The 25,095-nt window shown below is 37.7% G+C and overlaps 1 protein-coding gene across 1 annotated transcript in view; it reads left to right on the top strand.

Annotated features, from left to right (window-relative positions):
• The window catches only part of Neo1 (neogenin 1), a 100,085-nt gene that overhangs the window by 14,009 nt on the left and 60,981 nt on the right, over window positions 1-25,095 (top strand). Inside the window, exons 5-8 of the mRNA XM_013011918.1 lie at window positions 1,185-1,338; window positions 4,710-4,846; window positions 13,098-13,252; window positions 15,334-15,454. Of these exons, the coding sequence (XP_012867372.1) occupies window positions 1,185-1,338; window positions 4,710-4,846; window positions 13,098-13,252; window positions 15,334-15,454 (567 nt within the window). The remainder of the gene's footprint in view (window positions 1-1,184; window positions 1,339-4,709; window positions 4,847-13,097; window positions 13,253-15,333; window positions 15,455-25,095) is intronic.

Below are 25,095 nucleotides of genomic sequence, written 5' to 3' on the forward strand. Positions count from 1 at the left end.
AAAAAAAAAAAAAAAAAGTGTAATATCTGAAGAAGAGCTTCACAAGTATTAAATGGTAGCTAGATGTTTGCAGCATTATAAAATCAAAAGATTTGAATAAACAAGTTAAAGAAATGAAACTCATTACTCTGTTATTCAGGGTTTTTTTTTTTAGTGTGTGTGTGGGGGGGTGTCAGTTGTGGGGCTGGAACTACGGCCTCGGTGCTGTTCCTGAGCTCTTTTGCTCAAGACTAGGTAGGAAAGTCCATTAGATTCTTATTTCCATTAACCACCATTAATTGGAAGTGGCGCTGTGGTGGTTAATGGAAATAAGAATCTAACGGACTTTCCTACCTGGGTTGGCTTTGAACTGCGATCCTCAAGTCTCAGCCTCCTAAATAGCTACGATTACAGGTGTGAGTCACCAGAGCCCGTCTTTGTCATTCAGTTTGAAAGATCTAGATTTTATGTATGAGAGAGCACGCAATATTTGGCTTTCTTGGTCTGGCTTATTTCACCTGATATGATCTATAGTTCCATCCATTTTCCCGCAAACAACATAATTGTATGCTTTGCATATAATTTTTTTTACAACTACATACTAATTAATCTATCACTAAACTATGGAATCAGCACCTGAGCTGATTCCGTAGGTTAGCTGTTGCATATAATAGGTGTGCAAGTATCTTGATTGTATTATGGCTTAATTTTTTCAGATATAAGCTCAGGAGTGGTAGAGCAGGATCATATTGTAGTTCTGTGAGGAGCCTTTGTACAGATTTCCATAGTGGATGGACTAATTTACATTCCTACCAATCGCTGGCATCCGTCCAACCCCCCCTCCTCACTTGCGTTTGTTATTTTCTTGATAATTGCTATTCTGACTGGGCTGAGATGGAATCTGTGTTATTTTGATTCTCATTGTCTTTATGGCCAAAGATGTTGAAAATTTCTTCTTATACTTATTAGCCATTTTGTAACTTATATAACTTTAAGACCACTAAAGAGCTCAGGTACAATGTTTTACATATAGAAATTATTTGAGAAATGTTTGCTAATTGAAATGGAATTTCTTATGTTGATTTTTGCTAATTTTGTTTGTAAAGGCACACAGACTAAATAGGAATTAATTGTTCCTTATGACTAAATTGGTAAAGAATTTGGTCTTTTATTTAATCATTGTGTTTTATTTAAATTCCTTTTAGATCTCGAGGAAACGCCAAACTTGGTATTTTTGAAGCAGCCATCTTCCTTAGTCAGAGTGCTTGGTCAGAGTGCAGTGTTGCCCTGTGTTGCTTCAGGACTTCCTATTCCAGCTATTAGATGGATGAAAAATGAGGAAGCACTTGATGTAGAAAGGTAAATGCTGTCTGCTAAAACCTCTTTCCAGCCTGATTTGAGACTTACCTAATACTACTTGGGATGATTGGTTAATTAAAAAATGATAGTTTTATTTAAGCACATTACAGTGTTCACATCTCTTTGAAGTATGGTCATATGCTACATATGATGAGAATTTAAGAAAAAAGAGCATGCATTCAAGAGACTAAGATAATACTCCATTTGTTCTCTGTGATGCTTCAATATACTTAGTGTACAGCTCTGGAGTCTCTAAATTTTCGGAAGAGCTTCTGGTCTTGTCTGGTCTGAGCTTTGGCTCTCACTCTCACATGCAAACAGCAAGCAGATGCAGCCTTCATCCTCTCATTTTGCTTTTAGGCTGCATCAGCTATGTTTGTAAGTTCTGAATCTTCTGTAGAAACCTTCTCAGTAAATATCAGCCAACCTGACTGTGTCCCTTCCTCCTCATTTCTTTCTTAATTAATGAATACCTTCTGTAGGTGTGTTCTTATTAGGCAGCTGGGTTGGTCCTATGGTTAGGTATGTTTTTGTTTCCAAATCACATCTGTCTTGTGCTGCACGGATGTTTGCTGGAGTCCCTGGCCTCTCATAGATGCCAAAAGATTCCAAGTTCAAAAACAACAATATCTCTAAAAGTAACTGCAGTTGAGGACCACTCTTCTAGAGCAGTGCTGCCAGTGAAAATATAATGCATGTGTCCTTTTGAAATTGAAGTCTTGTGGTAGCCACATTAAAAAATAATTATAATGTGTATATTACAAAATATAAGTAATTTTATGGGTCCTAGTCTAGGAGGTATTAGTGGAGGCCTTGCTGGGAGCTAGAATGTTGAACTCTTAAGTAGTAATGAGAATCCCGCATTTTCTTTACTGGTCATTGGTAGCTGAATGGGGCCCTGGACTCAGCCTCCCTCTGACAGTAATGAATCAGCTTCCCCATCCACTGCCTACACCAGTGGTGTCAGAAGAAAGCTAAAATAGAGAGTCTAAATAAGATAGGTTTTTCAGTTGAAAATCACTCATGATACCAAGAACCAGGAAAATCCCAACTTAATTGAGAAAAGACAAGAAATGCCAATACTGAGTTGACCAAGTTAATGAATTGTCTCAGTGAGCAATTGACGTTTGCAACACACTCCAAACAAATAAAAAACAAAAAGAAATCCCAACAAAGAAAGAAGGCATTATTGGCATCCAGGGGATCTTGGAATGTATCCCCTTGTCAGTGGAGAACACATGGGACTCTCACTGCTTTTCTTTTTCTTTCCTTTTCCATTTCCATGAGATGTGCCTCTTAACAACATTTGTTATAGCTTGAACTCAGGGCCTCACACTCAGCTTTATTAGCAAATAGATTTCAACAATATGTAGAAGAATTATGTACCATTCTAGAATTTATTGGACAGATGAAAGACTTAAGTATGTTATAATTAATCAGTGTACAGCCCCGTCCTCCCCAATTAGCAAGTTAGTAAAGATACCTTACACAATAATAGTCAGAGGAGGAAAAACATTTGACAAAATTTAACGTGTTCATGACTTCTTAAAATCTAGAAATGTTTAAATCAAAACAACATTAAGATTCCGTTTCACCTCAATTAGATTGGTCAACATTGAGACTGTTTTGTTTTTGTTTTTGTTTTTCGTTGGTCGTCGGGCCTGAACTCTGGGCCTGGGCACTGTCCCTCAGCTCTTCAGCTCAAGGCAAGCACTCTACCATTTGAGCCACAGTGCTGTTTCCAGCTTTTTTGCTTATGTGGTGCTGAGGAATCAAACCCAGGGCCTTATGCAGGCAAGGCAAGCACTCTACCACTGAACCACCTTCCCAGCCCAACATTGAGAATTTGAACAATAAAAAAAATAAACTGCTGGACAGCAATGGCTCGTGCTTATTAGAATACTCTCTTATTTGGAGATTGAGATCTGAGGATCTTAGTTCAAAGGTAGCCCAAGCAGAAAAACCCTTAAGATTCTTAATTCCAGTTAATCCCTAGGTAGACTGTGGCTCAAGTGCCAGCCTTGAGTGAAAAAGCTAAGGGTCAGTGCCCAGGCCCTGAGTTCAAGCAAGTCCAAGTAACACAGAAAAGTAAAAAGTTAAAAACTTAGAAAAATAACTTAATTTCAGAATATCTACAAAAACCTCCATCTAACATTAAGGACCAAGTTAAGCAAGTCCACTGTTACAGTAGCTGAAAATTTTAAACCAGTTTAATAATACAAGACAAAGGAAGGAGTAAAAGAGTCCCTATCTATAGGTAGCATGTTTTCTTTCTCTCCCTCCCTCCCTTCTTTCTTTTTGTTTTGTACTCTACTTTTTTTTTTGGGGGGGGGTCCGGTCGTGGGGCCTGAACTCTGGGCCTGGGGGCTGTCCCTCAGCTCTTCAGCTCAAGGCTAGCACTCTACCACTTGAGCCACAGCGCCACTTCCGGTTTTTTTCTTACGTGGTGCTGAGGAATCGAACCCAGGGCCTTGAGCATGCAAGGCAAGCGCTCTACCACTGAGCTACCTTCCCAGCCCATGTACTCTACTTCTTGAGCTGTGTCTCTAGCCCTTTTTTCTCTGGTTATTATTAGAGATAGGGTCTAGCTGGCCTGGACATCTCTTATTAATTTATGTCAGGTACACTTGTAATACTGGATTTACTGTGTAATTTTCCAAATTAACCTTGTTCACTTTACAAAAATTTGATTAGAATATTAATTTGTGATTGCTTCCATGATGTTACTGGATTCTTTTAGTTGTTTTGTTTTGATTTTTTCATAGACACATCACTCCATAGAGTTGGTTTGGTATTCACCATCCTTGTTTATAGCTGATTTGTACCTAGCACCACACCCAGGGAGCTGTTCTCTGGCAATGTCCTCTCTTCCTTCCCTTGCTTTTTTCCTCTCATTTCTAGCCAAGTCACCATAGGAACCTTTCAGTTGGCACTGTCACCCCTGACTTACTGGTTCTGGTCTGACATTTTACCCTCTTCACTTTTTCTTGGTGTTAGTAATTTTAGTGTAGCATAGTTGTGGTGGAGACAGTCTTTGATGGATTCCAGATTTCAAAAATTACACAATTGCCAGAGAGTTGGCCAGAGAAAGCTGAGTTGGAATTGGTCATAAAAAGTGACAACCCGTTGAGAATCACTACAAGTGCCAGTGGCTGTAACATTTGACATTTGATTTGTCCTCATGATATTTATACATGTAAAATATGAGCAAAGCAAATTCACACTACAATAATTTTATGTTTTTCTCAGTCCATTTGTAGCCACATCATAAATAATGGTGTTTGACTATTTTCTCTATTTTCATGTAGAAAATTTCTTTGTGATGAAATGTTTTGTTTTTTTGTTTTTTGTTGTTTTTTTTTTTAATACAGCTCTGAAAGATTGGCCTTGCTGGCAGGTGGTAGCCTGGAAATCAGTGATATCACTGAGGATGATGCAGGAACGTATTTCTGCATTGCAGACAATGGAAATGAGACAATTGATGCACAGGCAGAGCTTACAGTGCAAGGTATGTCAGAATTTACTGTCTAGTCAAAAAGTCCCAGGTACTCTCTGGGTCTGCTAATTATTCAAAAGTAATGGGAGAGACCGTATAACACAGCAGTTAAAACCCCAACATTTAGACCAAACTGCCTGGGCTCAAATTCTGGTCTTACACCATCTAAATACATGACTGTAGGAAACTTACTGAACCTTTGTGAATCTCATTTTCCATATCTGTAAAATGGAGACAATAAAATTACTCACTTTATTGGAATTGTTTTGAGGATCAATAGCTAGTCCTTATGGAAGACCCAGAATAGCACATAAGCTCAGTGTTAGTTATTGATGTTTTGAGTAGCAGCAACAGCAATTGTAATAGTATGTGGGCAGAGGGTGTGATCTGGGCCATCTGGAAGTTTCTGTTCACTGTTCTTATCTCACGATGCCTTTTCACAAAGACATCTGTTCTCTGACCCAGAACCTTGTCTGTCAGCATTCATGTTTCTTTTTTGGGTTAGTAGATCACCCAGGAAGGGGTGCAGGATATGATTTGGTTTGATGATTTTGTGTTTATTGCTGACCATCACTGCAAGCATAGTTGTCCTTCCCTTTTCCTTATACATTCCCCATTACCTTTACAGGTCCTCTGAGAAAGATGGCATTTACTCACAGCCTCCTCATTATCTCCATCCTTCCACCTTTCCTCCAAATGGAGGGATACCAGGAGAAAGATATTTTCTCTCTCTCCTATGACTTATCTGTTTTGATCTTTGCTTCAAAGACTTGTCCTTAGGACCTTTCCCTTTTGTTCTAGAGAAATCTAACACAGCTCAGATATATAGAAATGTAGGCTGAATTATGGTATTCAACCAGCTTGAGCATGGAATGGAATAGTAGTTCTGCCATACAATGGCATGTTCTGAGCAATGAAAACTGATACACTATGACATTCAACAGAAGCCAGATATAAAAGTAAAACAGTATAATAAAATTTATTAAAGTTCAAACCCAGGAAAAGTAATGACTTGAGTGTTACACATCTAGGCTTCAGGTATATTAATATCATTTCTGAATCTAGATAGTATTTACAGTTCAGATGGTCCAGCCTATGTGAGGTCACCTCTTTTTTATGGTTTATAGACAAGCCATTATGTGCAGAACATATTTGGAAAATTTTTGTTTTGAACCTTGTCCCATACCTGATAGTGTTGGTTTTATTATTTTTCTATGATGGAGAAAGTGCTTTATAAGAAATTATTGGAAATAATTGGAGAAAATATATGCACACAGATATGTATATATACACATTGTGTTTATAAATATATCCACAGGTATCTAAACATTCAGTAGTACATCTGACTTTTGTTATTTTTAAAGAAATTATAGCTCTAGGAAATACCATAATGAATGTGAATGCAGAAAAGGTTATAAGTTCATTCTTCATCTGTTAAATATTTCAGACTTACTATCATTAACTACTGGGATTTGTACACATGCTGTGACGTGAGTTAGCCAATGGTGTATTTCCTGTCATCTCAGATTGTTGATAACAGTTAACATGGGTCATAAGCTGCTTTTAAAGCAGGAATTTTCCTTTTCTCTTAAAACAGTTGTGATAGTATATAATACAAATTTCCCTGACTTGTCTCCCAAAAGGAAAATTTCCATGTGAGTTTTTAATGGAATCAATTGACAAACTCTTCATTGGCCACTGTCTTTGACATTGTCAGTACCTATAACTAATACAACTAGAGATTTAATACTTCCATCTCTCTTGGTGTCTTGACAATGCCTACAACTACAGTTGTAAACACTACCTTCTCTCTTGAAGCACTGCCTGATACCATTCTCCTTTCTGTTATTCTGTTATATTCTGTCCTGTGCTTACCTCTCACCTCTTGAAGGTCTTGGCCTCTCTCCTTCTCCAAGTCCCTTTCCTAAACAACACTCATGTGCAGTATGCACAACCGAATGTTATCATCTGCTGGACTCTTAGCTCCCTTGGGTGCAGTACAGAAAGCAAATGCCTCATAGCAAATGAGACCCTAGACCCATCCATTGTTAATGATTTAAAAAAAAATTGTGTGCTAGAAAGGAGTGATTGTGAGTTCTCCACCCAGTGTGCTGGGAGGCCAGTTTTGGCTTTCTCACTCAGCTCCATGAGCTGGGCCAGGTTAGTTAACCTGCATGTCAGTATCTTTTACTACTAAAATAAGTTCTTGGAAGCATTAAACTCCATCTAGCCTGAGATGCATATGGTGTCACCACCAAAACATAGGTTGTTATTTTTTCTTTTAAAAATATTTCAAGGGCTGGAAAGGTGGCTCAGTGGTAGAGTGCTTGCCTTGCATGCATGAGGCCCTGCGTTCGATTCCTTAGCACCACATAAGCAGAAAAAGTCGAAAGTGGCGCTGTGGCTCAAGTGGTAGAGCGCTAGCCTTGAGCTGAAGAGCTGAGGGACAGAGCCCAGGCCCAGATTTCAGGCCGCATGACTGACCAAAAAAAATAAATAAAATTTTGAATTAGCATACATTAATAATATAAGAGGTTTCCTCATATATGCATATATACATACACATATACACAGAGTACTTTATCTTTACCCTCAGTACCTTTTCCTTTTCTCCTCCTCCTATCGACTCCCTCCTCAGCAGATCCCCTTTTCATTTATGTTCTGTTATTAGTGGTTAGCAGCAACAGCACCATGTCATTCTATGTAAGTGTGCATGCGTGCTTATGTATGTGTTTGTACTAGTCCCAGAGCTTGAACTCAGGGCCTGAGTGCTGTCCCTGAACTTCTTTTGCTCACGGCTAGCAGTCCAACATTTGAGCCATAGCTCCACTCTGGGCTTTTTGGGAGGTAGTTTTTTGGAGAGTTTTACGGACTTTCCTGCCTTTGAACTGCAATCCTCAGATCTCAGCTTCCTGAGCAGCCAGGATTACAGATGTGAGGTGCCAGCACCCAGCAACCAGTCATTGTTTGAACACACAGCTATTTGCTAGGAATGTTCACTCTCTCCCCACCTTCAACCACAATTTTCTGTTACATCTTCAGGATAAGTTTACCTAACCTTCCTGTGAAGCTTTCTCCCTTTGTCATTAATGTCTATCTGACTCTTTCTCTCTTCTTTTTTCTTTTTTCCTACGAAAGACCAGGAATATCTATGTGAGATAAAATGAAATATGTGAGGTTAGAATCTCCATTTATGTAGATTACTAGATGAAGGATTTCTGATCATGAAGGTGTTGCAGAATAGAAGAGCCATTCACTTACCTGAAGGTGCTATCTGTGTGCTGTTTTCACATTGAGCAAAAACAATACAAAAACTGTCTCTGTTGTGATTTTGTTACCCTAGTATGGTGGACACTTTGTGGAACAAATAAGCAGGTATCTTGGTACAGTAAGTGGATCTGTGGTAGTTTTGTTTTATTGGTACTGGGATTTGTACTTCAGGCCTTGTACTTGTAGGCAGGCACTTGAGCCACAACTCCATCCTTTTTTTTTTTTTTGCTTTATTTTTCCAATCGGGTCTGGACATTGATCTTTTAATTATATTCATTGCATAAATGAGATGACAGGCGTGTGTGCCACCATACCCAGCATTTTTTATTGGTTGAGATGGGGTCTTGTGAACTTTTAGCCAGGGCTGGCCTCCAACTGCAATCTTTCTGAACTTAGTCTGTTCTCCCCACTCAACCCCTATCTACCCCCAAGTAGCTAGTGTTACAGTTGTAAGCCATTGCACCCAACTGGATCTGTGGTTTTTATAAAACCTTACATTAAGAGGTTACCACTGTGCTTACAGAGGGAATATGGTATGCTGATACAATCTTGCCATACAGCAGTGGAAGTGAGCTCCCAGCTTTCTCCAGAAACAGTGGAGGATTTAAAGTCTCTATGCTTTGTTAGTGGACCAGTACCTGTCTATATCTACCTACTAGGCTGCTAAACAAAATCCTGAAAGGATTTCAGCCTGTTTCAGTGCTTGAGGGTTTTTGTTAAATTTTTTTTAAGAACTTGGTGTCAGTTTGTTAATTACAGAAAAGAAGTTTGAAGAATATCTCGTGTGCAGTTTGTCATATAAATGGATAAAATTGGCTTTGTTTTTCTACCTACAGATTTCAATGAGGATTTGACTGCTTAAGAATTTAAAGATTTAAACAATGGAAATTTCCAAAATTATCTTCCAAACAATAGCATAACCTTGAGCATTGGTGTTGGCCCCATATTATTTCCTGTTTGAATTGAATGACAATTTCCAGCTTTATATAGCAGTGCTAGTATTAAGTGATTTTCTAGTAAAATAATTTTGCACATATAATATGCTTTACCTCTAAATCCTACTTGTATATTTAGCAATTAAAATTATTCTTGTAATAATGATGGCATTAGAAGGGGTAGGGAACTATCAAGGAGAATTTGAAGCTTAATTATCTCTTTGGTAATGAAATGCATAATCTTCCATTACAACACTTATTTTCTTATGGTAATTGGCTCATTTATTCTATAGTTATCAATTTAACTTCCCAACCAAAAACATCTGTTCTTACATTGCATTTAATTGGTGTGAATACCATCTACAAAGTAGTTAAAATCTATAGAACATTTTAAGGGCATGTTTTACAATTCATGAAAAGGAAAAGTAAATGCTGAATTGAACATTGTTTATGATTTTTTTTCTAATAGTCTTTGGAAGTCTGTTTACTAAAAGTGTATAGTAAAATTATAGTAATTTGATTTTTTTTAAAAAAGAGGACTGTAGCTGGGTGCTAGCACCCACTAGCACCCAGTGGCTCATGCCTATAATCCTAGCTACTCAGAAGGCTGAGATCTTAGGAACCCAGACAGGAAAGTCTGTGGGACTTTCATCTCTAATTATCCAAAAATCCAGAAGTAGAGCTGTTGCTCAAGTGGTAGATCATTAGCCTTGAACAAAAAAATCTCAGGGACACCAACCAGGCCCTGAGTTCAAACCCAAGGACACCCCTTCCCATTGTTTGTTTTCTAGAGTTACTTTACTCTGCCTCAGGGAGAGGAACTTTAGTCCTAGGGGGTTAAAGAATATTCCAGTTAGAACTGTTACAGTTAGAAATACAGGCTTTGAAAGGAGGGGGAAAAATCACCCAAGGAAGAAAGATGGGGACAAGTTGGGGTAGAGGGAGGAGGTTGTTCATAATTTTAAAAGTGGAAGGGTGGGCCAAGTGCCATTGGCTCTTGCCTGTAATCCTAGCTACTCGGGAGGCTGAGATCTGAGGATTGCTGTTCAAAGCCAGACCAGGCAGGAAAGTCCGTGAAACTCTTACCGCCAATAAACTACCAGAAAACCAGAAGTGGTGCCGTGGCTTAAGTGGTAGAGCACTAGCCTTGAGCTGAAGAGTTCAGGGACTGCGCTGAGGCCCAGAGTTCAAGCCCCACAACTGACCAAAAAAAAGTAGAAGGATAAATCATAACAATTTAAAAAAATTGTTATAGTGGAAAAGGAAGAAGACAAGATACAGGGTTGAAAGCTAGACTTGTTTGAATATACCTTGCTATTGTAGATTTAAACTTCAACTTTTTTTTTTTGGCAGTACTTGGGTTTTAATTTAGGACCTAGAGTTTGCTAGGCAGGCACTCTCTTGCTGAGCTTCACATCTTTTTAACCAAATAACTTCTTAAAGTAGAAAGTAAAATAAGTGGTCCTAAACGCATATATAGTTGCTTGTCGAGCCACATAGAAATTCCAATTCAGATTGAAGTTTGGAGTAGTAATTGCACTGCTTACACCTAATAGGATATCCTCTAAGGACAAAGGAACAGCAGGGATCTTCAGTTTTTTTCCTGTTATATTGTCATTGGAAATTTTATTCTGAGACCAAGGAGGTGTAAGATGAAGCAAATGAGTAAATATGGTAGTGTCATTGAGAACAGGGATTTTTCATAGGAAAGAAATGACATAAATTACTTTTATACTTTCCCTGCTCCCATACTACCAGAATATTCACTTATATTTCCTTTCCATGTCTCTTTCAAACAGTCTTGTCTTTTAGAAGTAACACATTTATTTATTTTTTTGGTCTTGAGGTCTGAACTCAGGGCCTGTGCACTGTCCCTGAGTCTTTTGCTCAAGGCTAGTGCTGGACTGCTCTGAGCCACAGGCCATTTTCAGTTTTCTATTGATTAATTGGAGATAAGAGTCTCACAGACTTTCCTGCCTGGGCTGGCTTTGAGCCATGATCCTCAGACCTCAGCCTCCCAAGTAGCTTGGATTACAGGGGTGAGCCACCAGTGCCTAGTGATGTTTATGTTTTTCTAAATGTCAACTTCAGTAGTCCAATAAGAGTAACTGGTTTGAAATTTTTTTTGTTAAGTCCTGTGCCCTTCCAGGGAGTTTTATTTGTGAATACTAGTTTTGTAAAACCAAGGTTTCAATTAGCTCCTGTCCTAAAATAGGAACTCAACTTACTTGTAAGTACACTAAGATCTTTCAACTCTGTAACTTTCTGATTTAAGTTTTTAATCTAGGAATGTTTCCACTTGCTACTGCTTAGATCCCATAGGAGTCCTACTATCTAGTATTGTTACAGCAGTTCCACTTTTCACACAAGCCTGCTAGTGTCCAAGAGGCAACATAGCACCAGAGGGTGATGCAGCTTTGTCAGTGACTAGGATTTGAAGCCATGCAGTAAACTACAAAATGTATATCCTTTCCTAAAACATTTAATAGAAAAGAATGACATTCCCCATGTAATTGAAGTAGCTTCACCAATTATCAATTCAGTATCAATATTGATTTATCTGTACCCTAATCCATCTCATCCCAACCCCACATAGATTATTTTGAAAGCAAAGTTCAAGAATCCAAGAATGATATTTTTTCATATATATGTATATATATATATACACACACACATACATAATGATATTTAACTACCTCTAAACATAACTGTGATACCATCATATTGATATTTGTAAAAATTTCCTAATATCAATTACTCCTTCAGTCAGTATCCACTAATTAGCTTATGTTTTAATTTTTTACTTTTGAATTGGATAACCAAGGTATCTTCACAAATAATTTTGTTTCTTTTTTGTTTAAGACAAGGTCTTGCTACCACGTTAGCCTCAAACTTGAAATCCTCCTGTCTCAGCCTCCTAAAAGCTAACATTACAAACATACACACTACTTCCGTTTATTTCTTAATTTTCTTTTACTCCTCAGGCTTCTCCTTTATCTTTTATGATTGTTTGCAGTTTGTTAGGAACCACGCCCTTTACCCTGTCTGGTCTCCTGCATTGTCTCTTGCTAACTGCGTTGCCACGTACAATTTTCAATATATGCAATGCAGTCAGCTCAGTTTTCATGCTACCTTCATAATCAGATCCAGGTGCTTCTATCAGGAGGTTCATAAGTGACTGACGCTCTTTTTGTGAGGGAATAGCCTTTGATAATCATTGCCCATAGTAATTGCAAAGTAATAGTGTTCCTAATCTGTTATTCTCTTTCCCAATTAATTGTTAGGATAACCCCTCAGTTATCTGGCTAGTCTAAATAAAGTGCTGTTCTTACTCAAGAGCAGGATAAATGCTTGACTCTCCCTTTGAGTTTTCAGAATGGGGTGCTAATTGAGAAGCTTCTCCTAAGATGCCCATTGTGGTTCTTTTCTTTTTAAAGCATTTTCTTTTAAAATACATTTGGTTTGTTTCAGTTCACTGAAGTTATCATTATGATGATTGTAGAACTGTCCTATCTTTGAGCAGTAGAGGAAGTCTGGGACTGATAGAGTCTCCCAAGTCTTGCTTGACATGACCCTACTATTGGTCTTCAGTATTTTCTGGTTACTGTTTGAAGGCGCTTATTGTGGACAAAGTCAGCAATTATTTGCTTTTTAAATATAAACTTTATCATGATTTTCTACTAGTATTTCCAATTAAATTCAAAACTGGAGTACTGGAGCTTGAACTCTAGGCTTCTTACACTTACTCAGCTTTTTTTTGCTAAAGGCTGACACTCTGACTTGAGTCATACCTCCACTTCTCTTGCCTTTTGCTGGTTAATTGCAAGTAAGAGTCTCAGATTTGTCTGCCTAAGCAGGCTCTGAAGCAGGATTCTTACCTCTTAGCCTCTTGAGTAGCTAAGATGATAGATGTGAGCAACTGGTTCGCAGCAAAACTTTGTTTTAACTGCATCTTCTTAACTTCTGTATCTCAATTCTATGACTTAAAAAAATTGGTTCATGTATGAATAGCTACCTATCTTGACTTTCACTGTCTTAATTTTCTTTCTATTTTAAAGCCCAACCTGAATTTCTAAAACAACCTGCTAATATATATGCTCATGAGTCCATGGATATTATATTTGAGTGTGAAGTAACTGGGAAGCCAACTCCAACTGTGAAATGGGTCAAGAATGGGGACATGGTCATCCCAAGTGATTACTTCAAAATTGTAGTAAGTATCTTTCAAAGAAATGAATTTATTTATTTATTTAATTTCTTTATTGTTGGTCATGGGGCTTGAACTCTAGGCCTGGGCGCTGTTCCTCAGCTCTTCAGCTCAAGGCAAGTGCTCTGCCACTTGAGCTACAGTTCCACTTCCAGTTTTCTGGTGGTTTATTGGAGATAAGAATCTCATGGACTTTCCTACCTGGGCTCACTTTGAACCTCAATCTTCAGATCTCAGCCTCCTGAGTAGGATTACAGGCATGAGCCACCAGTGGTGAAATGCATTTATTTTTGAAGCCTTCAATGAATTTTTTTAAAATTATAATCACCAAAAGCTTTATTCTGTAAATACCAACTTAAGCACCATATATGAAAAGTAGAAAAATCTCTACAGTGTAATTTCTTTATTGACTGATGAGAAAGCTCAGCCCAGAAATGTTTTGGTAGTAATGCTTGGTCACATGGCAGATCGGTGGCTGAACTGTGCTGAGTCTACCAGCTATCTGGTACTCTTAAACGCAGGTGGCACCATTTCCTGGAAGTAGTGTGATCATGTATATGAGCAATCCCAATTGTCTATGTAGCTCTCTGTTCATGGAGCAGAAAGCTTTCCCTTAAAATGTGGAAAGGTGATCTTTTTGAAAAACATACCAATTATACAGCATACAAGTCAGATTCTAATTTCTAGACTCTTCAAAATAAGGTTACCCAGTATCAGAGAGCCATAACAATAAATAAACAAAAACAGTAAATTCATTACTATGTCCTGCCTCATTAATGTGTATAATTTGTATGTTTTTATGTGTCACAGTAAAAAATGAGATATGCTGTCACATCCCTACTATTTCAGCACCCAGGAATGTGTGGCAGGAAATTAGTGAGTTCAGGGTCAGCCTAGGCTATGTAGCAAGACCCTGTCTCTCTCACATACAACAGAAAAAGGAAATGCAAAAAAATTGTTAAATATATCTAAGACTTCTCAGTCACAATACCTTTTATCTAATATTATCATAATCTAGCACCCTCGTAAATAGAATTATCTGATCTTTAATAGCAAGTCTTGATGATATACTTTAAGGTCTGAATATGATCCTCATGAAGGTTAGATGTAATTATGATTGTTAAAGACTTAATCTCTTTACAAATTTGCCATAGAAGTAATACATTCCTATTTTCTATTTTGAAATGCATAATATCATGTTACTAAAATTCATGCTGAGTGCAGTGGCTCAGGCCTATAATTCTAGCTGTTCAGGAGGCAGCAGAGATCAGAATTGCAGTGCGAGACCAGCCTGGGCAGAGACTTGGTGTTACCCCATCTCAACCAATAAAAGCTGGATGTGGTGGTTCACACCTTTCATCCCAACTGTACCAGAAGCATAAATAGGATTACAGTCTAGGCTTGCTCAAGCATAAAGACAAGTTCCCATTTTAAAAATAACTAAAGGAAAAAGAGCTGAAGCATGGCCGCCACTGGACGTGGTAAAGCCTAGTAATTGTGAGGCCCTAAGTTCAGGCCCCAGCATTGCTACAAAACAACCCACCTAATTCATAAATACTTAATATTAAAAAACAACCTGTTATTTTTTTTGTCAAACTTGCATACTTCTTTAACATTTTTTAAACTTATTTCACCAATAATAATAGTTGGCATTCATGTAGTACTTTGTTTTTTGTTTTGAAAAATCAGGTGTGTACCCTGACTTATTGTGGTTTAATCCGTTAAAACCATTGATGTTATAAATAATGTTAGGAAAATAATGCCTGTGTTTACAAATCCAGGCTTTATAGTGCTTGCCAGATATTTTTCCAATAAAAGTATAAGGTTAAAACAGGGAGGCTGTGCCTTTTCCTCGTTTGTGATGGTATTATTCTAGTCACTTAGGTGACTAGAACAGGCACTTAAGTGCCTGGCCAGTACTCTAATAAAAAATTGAGATAACAGGTATATAGGTAGATAGGATTCAACAATTGAATCATAAAATGACTTGCCTTTCCTCCCACAAAAGAACATACCCTTGAGATTTTTAACTCCTATTTGTCAACCATTTTAAATGATAACATTTTGTATATGTTTTTCTTCCTTAGAAGGAACATAATCTTCAAGTTTTGGGTCTGGTGAAATCAGACGAAGGGTTTTATCAGTGCATTGCTGAGAATGATGTTGGAAATGCGCAGGCTGGAGCCCAGCTCATAATCCTTGAACATGGTAAGAGGCTGAGACAGTAAGAGGAAGGCAGCTTAGCCATGTGGCACTGTGGCACCAGGAGACCTCATGATTGTTTATTTGGAATGCCCAGTACGTGGAATAACTAAGAGAAAAGAAATAGCATCTTTGTCACTTAGAATTACCTAGACACATTTTCCAGATGATGTTGGAAAGAAATGGACAACAAGAAAAAGTAAACAGTAAAAGTAAACAATACAAGTAAACAATATAAGAGCCCTACCCAAATGATTTTTTTTCCAGAATCCATTCTTTTTTTTGCCCGTCCTGGGGCTTGAACTCTGGGTTTGGGCACTGTATGTAAGCTCCTTTTTGCTCAAGGCTAACGCTCTTCTACTAAATATAAAAGAAAATACAGAGGAAAAAATTGGTTACTTAGGAATGTACCTTAGCTAAATTAAAGATTAAGTTAAAAGGAAGATGTTGCAAGAGTTACTTTAAATTATTTAAGAATGTGACAATAATACAGGCAAGTGATGTTAGCTAGCCTGAGCTATATAGTGAATTATTCTAGGCCAGCATAGGCCACATAGAAAAACAAAACAAATGAAAAAGAAATTATTGCTACAGTATGTTAAAAGTAGTAAAGCTTAAAAGAAAATAGCTGTGATTTTTTTTTTGAACCATTAACTTTTTATTGTTAGTGGAAGTTAAAAATAGATTCAGGGGCTTGGGAAGGTGGCTCAGTGGTAGAGTGGTTGCCTCTCATGCATGAGGCCCTGGGTTCGATTCCGCAGCACCACATAAGCAGAAAAAGCTGGAAGTGGCACTATGGCTCAAGTAGTACAGCGCTGGCCTTGAGCTGAAGAGCTGAGGGACAGCGCCCAGGCCCAGAGTTCAAGCCCCATGACCGACAAAAAAAAAAAAAATTATTATGTAAGGTTGGAATGTAAAAACAGTAATATGCTATTTTATGTATGTCATTTGATACCAACTCTGATCAATGGCAGTTTTATCTAGTTTCAGCAAGGAAAGAAGGGTTGATGAAAAGGGAGTAGCATGGACTTGTTTTCAGTAAAGGAAATTCACAGTTTCCCCGCCCATTAATGACTTCTAGGATATTGTGTCCAAAACAGATAAGGATTCATATTGAACATCACTTTTTTCTTTTTGACAGAAAAATTTGTCAAAAATTCCATATAGTATCTGAGGTTATAGTGCATAACAGAAGTTCTAGAATGAGTGACTAATGATCTGGCACCACTACAAGTTTGGCTTGGGACCAGGGAATTGTTAGTCATTAATGGAATATTTTAAATCTGAAGCATTAAAATATGCAGTAGTTGGTGTTAATCAAAATATAAATTCAAATCAGTTACTTTGCTTTTTTATGACTGTAACTTTAGGAAACATTGTTCTCAAGATAACTCATACAATTTGACTTCCTAATCATGAATTCCACATCTAGGAATGCCCAAGATTGAAAAAGTATCTGAGGGCTTAGAATATGGCTCAAGTTATAGAGCTCCCACCTAGTAAGCAAGAGACCCTGAGTTCAAATGCCTGAGCTGCCCAAAACAAAGCAATGTCAGTATTCTGCTGTTAACTTACTGATTGGATCAGGTCCTGAAAGCTTGTTTTTTTGTTTTTGGAGTTTTGTTTTTTTGTTTTTTAAATTTTCTGCAAAATGAAGGAATCACATGATCTGTCAGATTCCTTATCACTCTAAACACTCCATTAAATGAAGTTTTTTTAGAAATACCAACTGTATTTTAGTACACTTTTTCTAAGATACTGAAATAGCTCTGTTAATGGTGGATAGATTGGAGAGTTTCCAGTTAACAAGGCCGTATGTAGCGCGTATAATGAAACAGCTTTGGTGCTGGCTTGCATTCACTTGCTGGAATTCCTGCTGGATTGTGTTTATTCATGTCTTGTTCCCACTGTGAATAGCTAAAAACCCCTCTGAACATCACTTTCCCTATCTCTAAAGTATAAACAGTTTGTGCACAGGACACTTCTGAGGGATAAAAAGAATAATGGTAAGTACCCTTTTAGGTAATAGTAATTTGAAAGAACACACAGACAAAGCACTCAAAGGAATTCAGTAGTCAGCAGGGCACTGGTGGCTCGTGCCTGTAATCCTAGCTACTCAGGAGACTGAGATTTGAGGATCACAGTTCCAAGTCAGCTAGGGCAAGAAAGTCCAACTAACCACCAGAAAACCAGAAGTGGTAATATGGCTCAAAGTGGTGGAGCACTGGACTTGAGCAAAAATTGCCCAGGAGCAGAACTCAGGCCCTGGGTTCAAGCTCCAAGTCTGACAAAAAAAAATATAATAAAAAGATTAACTTCATGAAGTAAACACGAGGAATTTTTTTAAAAGTATGCAACAAAAATTCACTTAATGTTCATGTAAACTACTTAAATTTGCAAAGCAAAATTATCTTTTGTGACCAGATTGCAAGGCATCTGATATGGTCTGGCAAAAACTATATTTGCACTAAAATATTTTCAAATAAACATAACACATGTTCATTGTCCAAATTAAGAATGCATAACTGAGTGATAGAAAAGTAAACTTTTTAATTCTTCCTCTGTCAGTGTTAACCCATTTTGTCTATGTATTTATTCATTCAGTAACCATAGATGGAACAGAATTCTGTAAACTTGTGGCTTTATTATGCTGTGTTGGGGTTGAACTCAGCCAGCAATCAGAAGTTGCTCTGCCTTAATAGAGCTTATATTTTATTACTGTGGACAGACAAGCAAATAAAGTGTAAAGAAAATAATACAACTCTTACAGCTACTTAGAGGAAATGAAAAATTGCTTGATAAAGAACTATTGGGGGTAAAGTGCAAGTTATTTTAAATAAAGCAAACAGGGCTTTGCTCAAGTGATGATATTAAGGTTGAAACCTAGAAAATTAGGTGAAATCTGTGTTTGTTTTCCATACATATAAACACAATCATGCACAAACTATTTTATTGTGCTTTCTTGGCAGGTACTTCAGCTGTTTGTTGGTTTGTTTTTGGTGCTTGGTGTTTTTTTGGGGGTGGTTTTGTTGTTGCTTTAGTTGTTTCTCAGATATAATCTTAGGTTTTTGTCCAGGGCTGGCCTTAGACTGCAGTCTTCCGACTATACCTTCTGTATAGCTGTGGTTACCAGCATGGGCTACCATGCCCAGCTGTATATGCATAAATTTTATTTGCAGAAGTAACATTTGTTGATGGTTTCACATTAGCTAACATTTTGTGGACTTATCAGTACTTACAGGTTTATCTTACTTATATTTACTATCATCCATCAGATTAGACAATGAGGAGATATGTTTTTAAGAAGTTTGAACTCAGGGCCTGGGTGCTGTTCCTGGGCTTTTTGCTCACAGCTAGCACTGCCACTTGAGCTACAGATCCACTTGGGCTTTATAGTGATTTTAGTAGATAACAATCTCACTAGGCATGAGGTACTGGCTCCTGGCTTGTTTTTTTGAGTTCTTAGTAGCAGTGTAACTTTTTTTTAGAATGTAGTTTCAGAATAATTTAACATGAACTGGGGGCAGCAGTGCATGCTGATGTCTGTGTAGTCTGTTTCTGTTTGTAATACATAGACACACACACAAACACACATATATATATACATATAATATATATACACACACATATATATTCTTGTCTGTACAATATAGTTCTACCAGGCTGCACAACCATCTGTGAAGAGTAATTACATCTGAAGATCAGGAGGAAAGGACAAAACCAGCATGTTGTCAATTTTTAGAAGGCCAAGTAAAAACTATTAGAAATTAAATTTGAAATATTTAAATCTACACCTGAAGGTTTCTACTTTGTTCGGGGTATTTTCAAATTTTATTTCATGGAACAAAGCGCTGTGTGAGAAAAACATAGGCTAGAGTATTTGGCAGCTATCCAAATGCAATGTATTTGCACATTTTCTTCTGGATGATGAATTATCTCACACAAGTGCTAAGAGGGTTTAGTATAGTTTACTAAAATATTAAAAACAAATTTGTTAGGCCAATTATTTTATTGAGTACGTGTTCTGAATAGAAATGCACAGTTATCTACCAGGGATCCTACCATATAGGCTGTGAGGGGAGATGATGTGAAATCACTAGGTAGAGTAGACCTTAGAGAGCTGAGTGGTTAATTCGGAAAATCAATTAACTTGTCAGCTGATATCTAGGTTTTACATTTCAAATTTCACTGTACTGCTTTAGCAAATTTTAGTGTTTTCAAGACAAATCATGTTCTGTTTTCTGTACACTTTCTCTCAAGTTCAGTCTTGTAAGTCAGTATTGAGATGGACTTATAGAAATATGGTTTTGATAAGATGACCTTGGATAGACTGAGTTTGAGACTACCTTGTGTCTGTCATTCCAGGAAAATTACCAAAACTACTTTCTGTCACTCTTAGAACTATTGGGGCATGGCAGTGTTTTGCATGGTCACCCAGTTGTTCCCAGTTGATTGAATCTGAAAGGTTCTCCGTAATGCCAAGGTAGAAACTGTTGATGCAAATAATTGTCATACATGCTGTTTAGAATGCCATCGTGCTGCTCTCATTATGAATAGGAAGAAATTATTTCTGTCAAAGTTGACCTGCAAGGAAACCATTTATAAAATGGCATTTGAGCTAAGCTTAGTTTTACCAATATTGAGGCAAGTATCAATATAGTAATGTAGGTTGGAAAGATGCATGTAAACCAGGTTGGTTTTTTGTTGAGCAGTTGGAAACTTCAGGTATGTGAGGAAATCACACTTTAAGATTAGTGTATTGGTGGCTCACACCTGTAATCCTAGCTACTCAGGAAGTAGAGATATAAGGACCATGGTTCTAAGCCAATCCAGGCAGAAAAGTTCCTATAAGACTCTTATCTCTAATTAACCACTCAAAAACCGGAAGTGATGCTGTGGCTCAAGTGGTAGAGTGCTAGCCTTGAGCACAGAGAGGCTCAGCGACAGCACACAGGCCCTGAGTTCCAGCCCCACAACCAACAACAACAAAAAAAAGATTAGTGTACTGCAGGCATGCCAAGTACTTTTAAAGAGAAAGTAAGGAGTCTGTACCAAAATTTTGTACCAAATCAGATGCACTGTTAAAAGCTCTCAGCTAGGTGGTAGAAATGTAAAGAGAGGCTTCCTTTTTTGTTCCTTAGAGTATCTGCACTCTATGATAAATATTTATTAAATGTTGGGCACATGTTCCTACAAAAGAAATAGGATCAGATTTATGGACTTATTTAGGCAGTAACGTGTATGTGTTTGTTTATTTATTTATTTATTTATTTTTGGCCAGTCTTGGGGCTTGCACTCGGCCTGGTTACTGTTCCTGAGCTGCTTTTGCTCAAGGCAAACACTCTACATTTGACACACAGCACCACTTCTGGCATTTTCTGTTTATGTGGTACTGAGGATTTGAACCCAGGGCTTCATGCATGCTAAGCAAGCACTCTACCACTAAGTCATATTCCCAGCCCTGAATTATTTATAGAAAAGGGAATTGGAAGAGTTTTATATGCAGTAGAGATAGAGCAATTTTCTAAATAAACTGAAGGTTACAACTTAAGTCTCTATTTAAGTTAATAAAGTTTGTCCCCAGTATTCTTAAACTATACCACAATTGAATGTTGATGATAGCTTTGTTGAGAAAAGCTTATGATTAAGTTGTAAGTAGTTTGTTTAATGTTGAACATTAATTTCATCTTTGCCAAAATTCATGGATTTTTTTTAAGGTCAGAATTTAGCAAGTCCGAGTAACAGCTTGGTCCCTCAGTGTGCTTTCTGCATGTAGCACAGACTTAGAAGTTGAGATCAAGCTTGAATTTTAGCCTGACGCTATTATTTTGTTATACAGAAAGAATCCATTATGCAGTGCTAAAATATCAGAAGGGTAGTATGTATGAATATCTTTAATTGGTAACTATATTTAAAAGATGCTAATTTATACAATAATGTCATAGCTGGCAGAATATCATGTAGTTCTGAAAGATATCACTGGCAATCTGGCTGCTTACAGACTTGCTTTCATAGTTTCAGTGCTGAAATCAGTATGTTTTTCATTTTGGGTTATAGCGTTATTGGCATTGAGAATATCTCCTAGTTCATGCAAGCTTAAGAGATCACCAGGAGCATAATTTGACAAGTTTTTTTATTTTAATTTAGCATATTAAATGCTAGCACCTCCTTGTAACTGTTACGACACTGTCCTAATATTTATAGCTATATGCATGTATTTAAAAACAACCTTTGTTTTGCCATTATACTCTGAATTTCCCTTTCTGAAGTACGTACATAGCCCAGAGAGTAAGATGAATGACATCCTTTAAGCTGAATTTCAGTTTAGTGATGGTTTTCTCCTAATTTTTAGAGCTTCACTTCAGTCACACACATAAATTTGAGTAGTTGTAGCTTAAAATACTTTTACTAAAGATCTTGATTAGAACTGCTTAATATCAATGCTTTTTGCACAATCCGAAGAGAAAATCTGTTTGAATTTGGGTTTCTGAATCTGAATTTTAAAAACATTAAATGCTCATACAAGTACACTTGGAAAACTGGTTTTGATTAAAGTTCATGGAAATCATTAAGCTCATTTAAACAAGGTTTCTAATTGGCTCAACTGGGTGATAAATAGGGAAACCTTTGCATATTTTGTCTTTCTCCTCTCCTCTGGGGTTGGGTCTTACTTGGGAGACGCTGCTGCTGTGGTTCAGGATGAAAGGAGGGAAGCCTTCCCAGCTGACTGCTGGGATGGGTGTGTCATTGACATTTGGCACACCTTTTTTAATGAGCATGTTTGATGTCAGGAAAAAGTCATATGACTTCCTTAAACCTGAAACATCCCGTCAGCACCCAAGAATGGGAGGAGTATTTTGTATTCATTTATTTTATAACTTCCCTCCATTGTTGCTATATCACTTAGATCAGAAGTTCTTATCAGAAAACACACACACACACACTTACACACACACACACACACAGAGTAAAGCATCCCAACAAGATTATGTTTCTTTGTCAGCAGTTTGCTGCTGTTCTTCCTCTCAGAGAAGGAACTCTCAGGTCTGTGGGTTCCTCCTCACAGCTTTTTTTTTTTTTTTTGTCAGTCGTGGGGCTTGAACTCTGGGCCTGGGCGCTGTCCCTCAGCTCTTCAGCTCAAGGCGAACGCTCTACCACTTGAGCTATAGTGCCACTTCCGGGTTTCTGGTGGTTTATTGGAGATAGGAGTCTCACGGTCTCTCCTGCCCGGGCTGGCTTTGAACCGCGATCCTCAGATCTCAGCCTCCTGAGTAGCTAGGATTACAGGCGTGAGCCACCAGCGCCCGGCTTCCTCCTCACAGCTTTTACACCCTTGCCCTTACATTGTTTGACTACTCAAAGTATTTAGGCCTTTCTGTGTTTGGGAGTGGATGGTCAGATGCTATTTTGTCCTTAAACAGTCTCCAAGCAATTGCTTCTGGGCATTTCAGGTTTTGGTGGCTTTTGAAATTTTTTGTTTTGGAAGTAAATGTGTTACTCTTTTACAGACAGTAAGACTGAGTACCAAATTTATGACATTAATCATTAGTGGGTACTAACACTGTGCCAGGAAACATGTTGATCCTTACATCAGCACAAAAAGAAGACTGCTACTATTTGTGTCCTTACAAGAAAACTGAAGCTTGAAACCGTTGAGTATGCTGCCCAGAATCACACTGCTAGTGTATTTGTTGGAAGTGGGATATGAAGCTAGCTTGAGTCACAGGAAGACAGAGGCATTTAAACACTGGGTAGCACTAGCTTCTCGTGTCTAGCTTCTACCTCTCCAACCAGTTACCTTCAGGTCCTCACTCATACTTGGTACTTAAGTTGTTTTTGCTACATACAACAGCCTCCCTTCTGTAGGACCAACTCCTGTTTATCTTCCAAGGCACAGTTTTAAATGCTACTTCAGACCCAGAGCTCTTGGCTTCCAGCAAAAGCATATCCATCTTTTAACTCCATTTTTGTGTTCATTTGACCTCCTTTAGAGCACATTCTGCTTTATGTATGACATCATTGGATGGCCCTCAGTTCATCCCTGCCATTTTTAAGATCACTAAGAAGAATGTGTCCATTGTTTATACCAGCTGTGTCATTTTTCTTTATAATTGTTAACATTTTAAGCATGTGCCATTTGAGCAAACATTAATGTATTTGCGTATTGTAATTTCTGCCTTTAATTTATAAATGTGCCCTCTGAAATCAATTTCTACATCAGAGTTGTTGACTCATTATAAATATTTGTATAGATTTCATTTCAATATGAATAAAGGATCTTGAGCATATGTTTTAATCCTATATCGCAGATTAATATTTATGAATGGCAAGGAAATGGCAAGTGATTTTTAAAGTTAATTAGATAGGGACTCCTTGTTCTACTGGACTCAATAAAAGTATCTGAATATGTATGAAAACTTCATGGAGATTCAGGGTATTTGGGAGTCCTTGCATGCTTAGTAAATATTCCGATTTTTTTCCTTCCAGAAGTTAAATAATATTGGTTATTATATGGAAGATGATTCCCAAATCAACAATAGGCATCAAATAAATAGCCTTGAAGAAAGTACAGTATTGTCTATGAAGTCTTAAAATTTGTATTATAATTTCTTAAAACAGTTCGATTATGACATGCCTTTTTTGTTGTTGTTGGCTGTGGCGCTTGAACTCAGGGCCTAGGTGCTGTCCATGAGATCTTTTGCTCAAAGCTAGCAGTCTACCACTTTGAGTCACTGTTCCACTTCTCGTTTTTTAGAGGTTCATTGGAGATAAGAGTCTCATGGACTTCACTGCCTACACAGGCTTTAACCCATGATTCTCATATCTCAGCCTCCTGAGTGGCTAGGTTTACTGGTGTAAACAGTGCCTGGCTTGATAGGCCTTTCTTTTAAATAATACATAGCAAAGACATTTGTACCAGTTCCGATAAATGCTTGGTTAAATATGGAATCCCTGAGATTTTAGTAAGACTACTTATTCTGTCAATCAGAATCTGAGAATCAAATTCTTCCTGTACAATTTTTGTCTTTACGGTAATCCTTACCATTTTCCAATGTGAGGGGTATTGTTCCATGCCGAGCATTCCATTTCTACTGTTTGGTAGAACCTTATGTTTTTTAAAAGTTGTTTTAGTGTTTTGTTTTGTGTGGTACTGGTTTGAGCTCAGAATCACCAGCTTAGCGAGGCAAATCCCCGTGATACCACTCAAGTCGTGCTCCTGGTCCTCCACCTCTGTTTCCTTTTTTTCTCACTTCCTCTTTGAATCCATGGAATTTACTCAAGATTTCCATACTTAGTTCTGTGACAGTCTTTGTGAGGCATCCAGCAGAATGGGATGGATCATAAGCATTGGGGCCATAGCTATTTCTTTATGTGAGTCTCCTGAAAGCAGATGTTTATAAATTGAATTATGATAGCGTGAGAAGATGCTAATTCTAAATCATCACCATTGTGTAACATTATTGCTCTGCTTTAGTTTTCTTCAGTGTCATATTTTAAATTTAGAAATACTGACAGATTTCATTAGTTTGGGAAGGAAAGAGGGGGAAGAAATCTCTTTTCTTGTGCTTTCACTTACGAGCTTCCATGAAATACGACTAAGTGTATGGAGAGACACCACTGGGACAACAGTGCGGCCTGAGCTCATT

This window comes from Dipodomys ordii, unplaced genomic scaffold, assembly GCF_000151885.1.
Source record: "Dipodomys ordii isolate 6190 unplaced genomic scaffold, Dord_2.0 Scaffold15, whole genome shotgun sequence".
Classification (NCBI taxonomy): Eukaryota; Metazoa; Chordata; class Mammalia; order Rodentia; family Heteromyidae; genus Dipodomys; species Dipodomys ordii.